This window comes from Arachis hypogaea, chromosome 9 (assembly GCF_003086295.3).
Source record: "Arachis hypogaea cultivar Tifrunner chromosome 9, arahy.Tifrunner.gnm2.J5K5, whole genome shotgun sequence".
In the NCBI taxonomy this organism is placed as follows: Eukaryota; Viridiplantae; Streptophyta; class Magnoliopsida; order Fabales; family Fabaceae; genus Arachis; species Arachis hypogaea.
This window is the reverse complement of record NC_092044.1, coordinates 34,999,160-35,006,685: the sequence shown is the minus strand read 5'-3', so window position 1 is coordinate 35,006,685 and position 7,526 is coordinate 34,999,160. Positions and strand designations below refer to the sequence as shown.

At 32.2% G+C, this 7,526-nt stretch overlaps 1 protein-coding gene across 2 annotated transcripts; it reads right to left on the bottom strand.

Annotated features, from left to right (window-relative positions):
• Positions 1–721: 721 nt before the first annotated feature.
• Positions 722–4,473, bottom strand: LOC112710859 (root phototropism protein 3). Of its 2 annotated transcripts, XM_025763290.3 has the most exons (5): positions 4,345–4,473; positions 3,641–3,988; positions 3,459–3,528; positions 1,655–2,743; positions 722–1,278 (listed from the first exon to the last, which is right to left on the bottom strand). In XM_025763290.3, exons 2-5 carry the CDS (start codon positions 3,760–3,762, stop codon positions 907–909), a joined length of 1,653 nt encoding a protein of 550 aa, XP_025619075.1. In that variant the 5' UTR covers positions 3,763–3,988; positions 4,345–4,473; the 3' UTR covers positions 722–906. The 2 variants fall into 2 exon arrangements, with proteins under 2 accessions (XP_025619075.1, XP_072058997.1); XM_072202896.1 differs by lacking the exon at positions 4,345–4,473 and having other exon boundaries at positions 722–1,268; positions 3,641–4,244.
• Between the last annotated feature and the right edge of the window lie 3,053 nt (positions 4,474–7,526).

The following is a 7,526-nucleotide window of genomic DNA, read 5'->3' as shown; positions in this document are numbered from 1 at the left end:
ATTAAGAGAGTAAAATAAGAAGAAACTTGAGAAGATATATAAAACAAGAAAGAAAAGATGAATAAGAAAAAAAAATGATGACGATGATGAAAAAGAAGAAGTAGCAGTTGAAGATGGAGAAAGAAGATGAAGAGTTTTGAATTATGCAAAACTTATCAGAATACAAATATACCAAAATATTTTAATAATAACAAATAAATTTCTTAATTTTTACATCAAAATTTTGCTACAAATAATGCTGCATTTTTTTATTTATTTTCTTTCTTTTTTTTGTTATACATATAAGAAGAAGACGAATATGATAATAATAATGATGATGAATGAGGAATAGGAGGAGAAGAAAAAAAAGTGGGAGATCGAATAAATTCAAATGAAAAAAGAAATAGGAGAAGAAGACGGAGGTAGTGGTAGTGACAATAATAATAAAGAAAGGAGGAGAAAAAATTCTAATAAAAAAGAAGAAAGAAGAGAAGGAGGAGGAGGAGGAGGTAGTGGTGACGATGATAATGAAAGAGAAAAAATAACTAAAAATAAAGAGAAAAAGAAAACGCAGCATTGGAAAAGAAGAAGAAAGAGTGAAAAAGAATGTGCGCGCGTAAATTTAAAACATTAAGAAAAAACTTGGGCGAGAAGAAGAAGAAAAAACCAGGGAAAGATGAAGAAGATTATGTGTGCATGTATGTAAATAACTTGGTTGAATTTGGTTAAGTAAATCACTTAGTTGTAGAAATTTATTCTTATTTTAAATATTTATTTAATTATTACCATATCAACAGTTTGATCTGTCATTTACCTATTGCATTGATCCAACTATTGACCCAATAACTCAGTAGTATGATCAGGGTGATTGCCTGTGTGGTTTTAACAATGCATGTGATTTAATGTTCAGTATTACATTGCAAGCTTTCACCAAATGCATCTCTTCCTTAATTGCTTTTGGAGCTTTATTCTGCATGTATTTAGTTCCAAGAGTTGAGACTTCATAACTTCAACATCTCTCTTCATCAATTTCATCTCATTGGCATTTATATTTCTTCTCTCGAAATCTGTGCTTACTCTTATAACTGTATGAGTATGTGTCCTCCTGTAATTTGGTTCATCACTGGTCACTGACCTTGTTGCCATGTTCACTTGTTCAAGAAGCATGAATTGCGTTGTCAATTTCACCGGCAACCTATTATTCTTCGCCACATGCACACGCGCTTCTTGTGACAATCTATGGTATCCCAAAACTTTACACATCTCTTCTCTCTCGTCTTCTCTCAATTCTGGATGTGCCTAAAAAAATGAGGGCCTTTTAAGTCTCTAGTTTTTAAACACCGAATCAGAGAAACACTTGTAAAATAATATGTAACTTTATTTCAAACTAATTGAAGTTGATTAAATATAACAATTCCTATCATTATTCTTATGAAATATAAAAGAGTAGGATATACTTATCATTTCTCTCTTATCACTAATAAATTAGGCAAGATTTTGAAATGTACACGTAATCTCCTAAATGAAATTTGACATTGTTGGATTTGTTCTAACATATCACTAGTAGAAATAGGTTTAGTAACAAGAACTAAACGCATGTTTTTATAGAATATAAAGTTACTTTTTATTGAGCGAATTTGAATTTTCATACAAAATAAAATAACATTACCATTACCTTAAGGTACATGTCGATAGCTCTATAGAGAAGATCATCACATAATCTAGCATCTTGTGGCAAAGCTTCAACAAGTGATTTGAAACTCTCCACTCTAAGATTCTTATCCCTTGCAACCTGTATGAGATACCCATCCACCAACCTTCCAATGGCATGCATTTTTTCCTTAGAATTCTTTGAAATGTGGCAAACATAACACTGTAACACTCTCACAACAACATCTACATCATTCAAAGAACCCTTATCTCCTTGGTTCTTAACCAACAGATCAGAGACACTGCATTGATCCAACATTAAAGCTATCCTTCTTTCAAGCACACACAACAACTCCAGATCGATTTTCAGCATTACCCCTGCTTTTAGTAGGTGAAGCAAGAAATTGCAAGAAACTGAGTTTACTTCAGTGGGAAGTAACCTAATCAAGCATTCGGTCGAAACTCTATGTAACTGGATTGATACGTGTTTAGGTGTCACTTTGTCAAGTCCAGTAAGTGTGAATTGGGAAAACCATTTCATTGTCCAATGTTGTATGCAAGAACCAACAAGATCAGATTTTGTTCCACCCCTTTTGAGACACTGAATCACTTCCACGAAATGATCGATTCGCAGCTTAGATACATCTTCGAACCACCAAGAATTATCAAATTTTGAGTAGTCCTCATCATATGTTGTTGTACTTGGACTTTTTGAGCATGCCTTCCAAGCTATTGCTTCCGAGCAGTGCTTCACTATTTGCAAATCCTTGGCCCAAGACGAAATGGATTCACAGCTTTTGAGTATTCGGAATGTGTCCTTCCATGAAGAGAGTATTAGGAAGCTGAGAAAAGCTTCTGTCTTGGAAATGAGGTTTCCTTCTTCAAGTTCTTCATTCATTTCCAAGAAATGTGCAGCACAGTATAATGGGGCAACGTTTTCTGCAGTTATATCAATCTTCCAACCATAACAGAACTTCGCTACTAATTCGAATGTTTTTTTGCCACCTGGAATGTTCTCTAATTGGATTATGAGTCTGTCACCGGAAATTTCAATGTTACATCCCCCTTGAAAGACAAGCCTATTCAAATATTCACTTCTTGAGACCATAGCAAGCTGGAAATGAATAAATCATAAGCATTTAAAATACAGAAGAGATTTGTTTTGTTTTTTTTTCCCTAACGTGTTCTTCAGTCCGACAGACTAAGAACTAATTTATTGCAGATCAAAGTTCCATTTAAGGGTTTGTTACTGGTCAATGAATTATTGTATGCACAAGGTAGGATTTAAATTTCGATATATACTTAAGCAAACTAGTAATCTAACCACTAGACCAACCTAAGCTCGTTAATTTTATGTTCAGTTATATATCGGGTCTATGTACAATTTTTGTTCTTTGAATAGAGTGAAATTACATTAATTGACCTCATACCGCATTCAAAAGTAATAACAAGAATAAATAACACATCTCAATTTTAAAAATAAAATAATTAAATTTTCATATAGAAACTATAAGGGGAAATTTATTGCTAAATCATCTGCTTTTGAGAAGGACTAGCTATTCTAAATGGATTATTTTATTTTATTTGTCTTTATTTAGAATATTTATTATTAATAGCAGTGACTAATCCCTCAATAAATAACTTCTGAGAAAGAACATTTTGAAGAGAATAAATTTTTAACTTCGACATTTATACAGATTACTAAGAATTAAATCTCAACAATACTAATCATGTCATAAAATCATTTGGTTTTAGACACAAAGACTGATCTTTCTTATGATATAAGTACACCAAGTGTTCTATAGAATTAAATGAGAGATTTGGCAAACCTTATGCAGATGAAAGCTGGAGTGATCAACTTGTATGATCAAATCAGCAGGGGAACTTGCCTCGGGAATCCTGCACCAAATGGTACAAATAACATAACATAAATAAATAAAGACTGCAGTATCATAGTTGTTGATAGAAACTCCTGAAGAGAATAATCCTCATGCGAAATGGAGATATGTACCAGCCATGGTTTCTAGTTGGTTCTAGGGAATCAGCAAGCAAAGGAACATCAGCTGGTAAAACAACACATCGGTTACTCTTCCCACTGGACACTGCCCCTTGCAATTCACACGTGTTCTTCATCTTTTCTCAAAGGGCTTCAATGGTGGATATTACAAATTTGGCATGGACTATGATATATATATATATATAACTCAGAAATAGACTTGGTTGAGCTAGTAAACAACCTTGGTTCTTAACAAGAGTACAGAATAAATGGATCACACAAGATAACTACTTATCTTTTGGAAGTATTGGAGGATATATACACAGAAGTTTTGTCCCTCAATTTGGCACACCAAGGATTAATCTGTTGCAGATCAAATCGAAATTCTATTTAAAGGTTTGTCATTGGTCAATGGATTAATATATGGACAAGATAAGATTCAAATCCTGACACTTATTTAAGCAGTTTACAAGTGAGTTATTCACTCGACCACCCTATGTTAGTTATCAATTAGTAGCTATATAATTGTAAAGATGTGCAAAATAGTTATCAGTCATTTATCCTGGCTTTTGATCCATCAGTTACATGGTTTGTGAATTCTATTTACACAAATATTCACATTTTATCTAATTATGTATGAGAGGTATATCAGTTGAAGAATTATTCTGTAAGTCTAATTTCAGCATTTATGACATTGAAGAAGGGTTGTTGCTTTTTACCAACTGCTGTCACTGTTAGCAATAGAACAGAGTGTTGGAGAAGGGACGGATAAGAGGCATAATCATCGCAGATAGTAAGCACTATAATCTCATCCACTGAACATAGAAATGCCAAATGAACTCTTCTCCATTGGTGTCCCCTTCATCAATTAATAAGAATGTCTATTACTAATCAAAGCTGATTTCATTGTAGCCACGTGATTTTATGGTCAGGAAACTTGTTCTTGTTTTCACTATTTCTTTCAAAATTTTTTTATTTTATTATAATTATTTATTTTAATTTTTGCATTATTTGCGAACGAATGTGTTCTCAAGTTTAGGAAGCGACAAACACAACCAAGGAAACACTTTGAAAGATAAACAACAAAAATATACTAAAATTAAAATAAAAGCTTATTAAAGAGCTCAAAATCCAAAATTTTTATATTTGAGAACACTAATTTTCAGTTCACTAATGATGATTGAATGATAGGCAACTTCAATAGTCTTCGTCAACAACTTGAGAAAATTCTTTCATGTGAAATTTGTAAGTACATAACCAAATAGACTTAATTTCTATCGACAAAAATTTTAAAAGGAAATTAAATTAACAAACTATAATACATAATTATCAATAATAATGCTGATCTGTCATAGATGTGTCACTCATTCCTCAGATTCTCTATTGACCAACAACATAAAATTATTTTTAATTATCAATCGCAAATTCAAAAAAAATCACAACTAGTTTCTTTTTCTTGATATTTTTTATCTTTAGAATTAGTTTAATGGTAAATATGAGTGGTAAAGTGAATAATCCGCTGTACCCTACCAAGGCCTATTCTAAAAAATAAAACGGACTCAAAATATTATCCCATTTTTATGTGAGTTGGTGGGCTAGTAAATTAGTCAATTTAAACTTTTTTTAAAAAGTTAATTAAAATTAATCTAAAAAATATAATTAAAAAATACATACAAATAAAAAATAATAAAATTACAATATAATTTTTTTATTTTTTTATCTTTTAATTTTAATAGAATTATTTAAATAATTTCTATCAATAAAATTATCTTTATTTTATCAAATAAGTCACACAATTGATTGTTAATATTTATAGTACTAATCATACATTTATTGAGAAAATGTTATCTACTAAACGGTTAAAACATATATATGGATCAAAATTTTAAAATACAGATAACAAGCTCCAAACTCGACCTGCGAAACTAAGGCTGGCTGGAGTATATATAAAACCCAGAATACATCCTAAAAAACAGCGTAAAAATACATGTTTCTCCAAGTCATCCTCTAAGAGAAACAAAATACATATGATCATTATTCTTCTTTCTCATAATTCATAACTTCTGAATATCTCCTCAACTTATTTAACAGACTCATCTTCGTTCTAAGGCTTAAAGGCTCGCTAATGAACCTTAAACAAGGGTAAAAGAGGTCTGGAAAGCTAGTAAGTATGTTTAAAACTTAAAAATACCATTTTTTCAAAACAGGGTCGTCGTGCGTATGCACGAATATGATTTTTGGCAAACTCGCGTACGCGACCACCTCCCGCATACGCGGGTACTCAAAACAGAGGGGGTGCCTCGTGTACATGTGAACATCATCACGTATGCATGCCTCATGCATACGCATGATTGTAAAACTTGGCAAAGTCGCGTACGCCTTCACCTCATGCGCACACATGGCCATCAGAGTTTGCAAAATCTGTTAAGTTCCAGAAAACCAGTTTTACACTCCCAACTTCAAGCTCACATAATTTTTAGTTAAAAGTCGTTTAATCCGTTCTTCAAACATTACAAACTTCACATAGCCAATTCATTCAAAACAAGTTTTACAAAATTTGGATGTTCAGAAGCCAAGTTATAGCCCGCCGAAGTTGGTCAAAAATCAGTTTTTATCAAAAGTTACAAAAACTCTAACTTTCCAAATTCTCAATTCCAAACCCACAAATTCACAACCAAAACAACTCTAATGCTCCTAAACATGTTCACACACTAATCTTTCATACTTTAACAAACCAACCTACACACAATTTCTCCGATCCATTTCAATTCAATATCACAAGATCACCACCAACCCTTAACACATCAACAATCATCATTATTTTATACTTATCAACATCATAATCCAAATACATACAAGTTTTTATACTCATCAAAATCATAATTTCATATACAAACTCATATCCTCTTCAAAAATCATAAATCCAACACATACAACTCACATACCCTTCATATACAACCCATATACCATATTCACATGCATCACGATCACCCCACCATCCTCTGAACATATGAATTCATCAATATCAATCAACAAGCTCCAAATACAACACACATCAATCTCAAAATTCATAATCTTTATTCATTTAAACATTAACCATTCACATATTCAGCTTATCCTATGATCAATTAGCCTAAGTTTACACGGGACAGTAAACATTAACTACGAGAAACCAAAACCATACCTTGGTCGATTTCTCTCCAAGCTCAAACACCTCAATTCAAGTCTCCAAGATTTCAAATTAAATGCTATGAGTTTTAACCACCAAAAGCTCCAATTCAAGTTCCCCACTTCACCAATTTAACATCAACTTCACATATGTTCAACCTAATTCATATAATTTTATATACATTCACAATTTCAAAATTCTAACCTCATAAAATTGAAAGATTCAAATGGATAATGGTTCCTTGCCTTGCCCAAATAAAATTGAGATATAACCCAATAATTATCCAATGTTAGATTACACCTAAATCATCAAAATCACAAACTTTCCTCAATATTAATACCCATAACTTGAAAATATAGGAAGAAAAGAACTGGGCATGAAATTAACAATTCCTTACCATAGTGTTTAGTTAGAATTGAATAAGACTCCGAGACGAATGCATGGCCGACTGGCCGCTGACGACTTGTCAATCGGAGTTCCGGATTGAAAATTATGAGGAATTGAAGGTTGAGGGTGAAAAGGGGTTTAGGGTTCCATCCACCATCTCTCTTCTTAGCGTGAATGGCTCAAATGAAGGGGAAGGACGCTGATTGCAAGGGTTTTATATGTTGGGCTTGAGCTCGGTTTGGCCTATTGGCCTAATTTTACGCTTAAATCTTTAAAATTAGTATAAAAATTTGTATTTTAATTATTTCTACTCATTCCAATTATAAAATGTAATTTTATAATTTT

Excerpts from the sequence above, each read along its gene's own strand:
- LOC112710859 (XM_025763290.3), bottom strand. The coding sequence starts at position 3,762 with ATGAAGAACACGTGTGAATTGCAAGGGGCAGTGTCCAGTGGGAAGAGT. Across the intron at positions 2,744-3,458 it reads CCAGCTTTCATCTGCATAAG|CTTGCTATGGTCTCAAGAAG; the intron begins GTTTGCCAAATC and ends ATTCATTTCCAG. Across the intron at positions 1,279-1,654 it reads CTATCGACATGTACCTTAAG|GCACATCCAGAATTGAGAGA; the intron begins GTAATGGTAATG and ends TCATTTTTTTAG.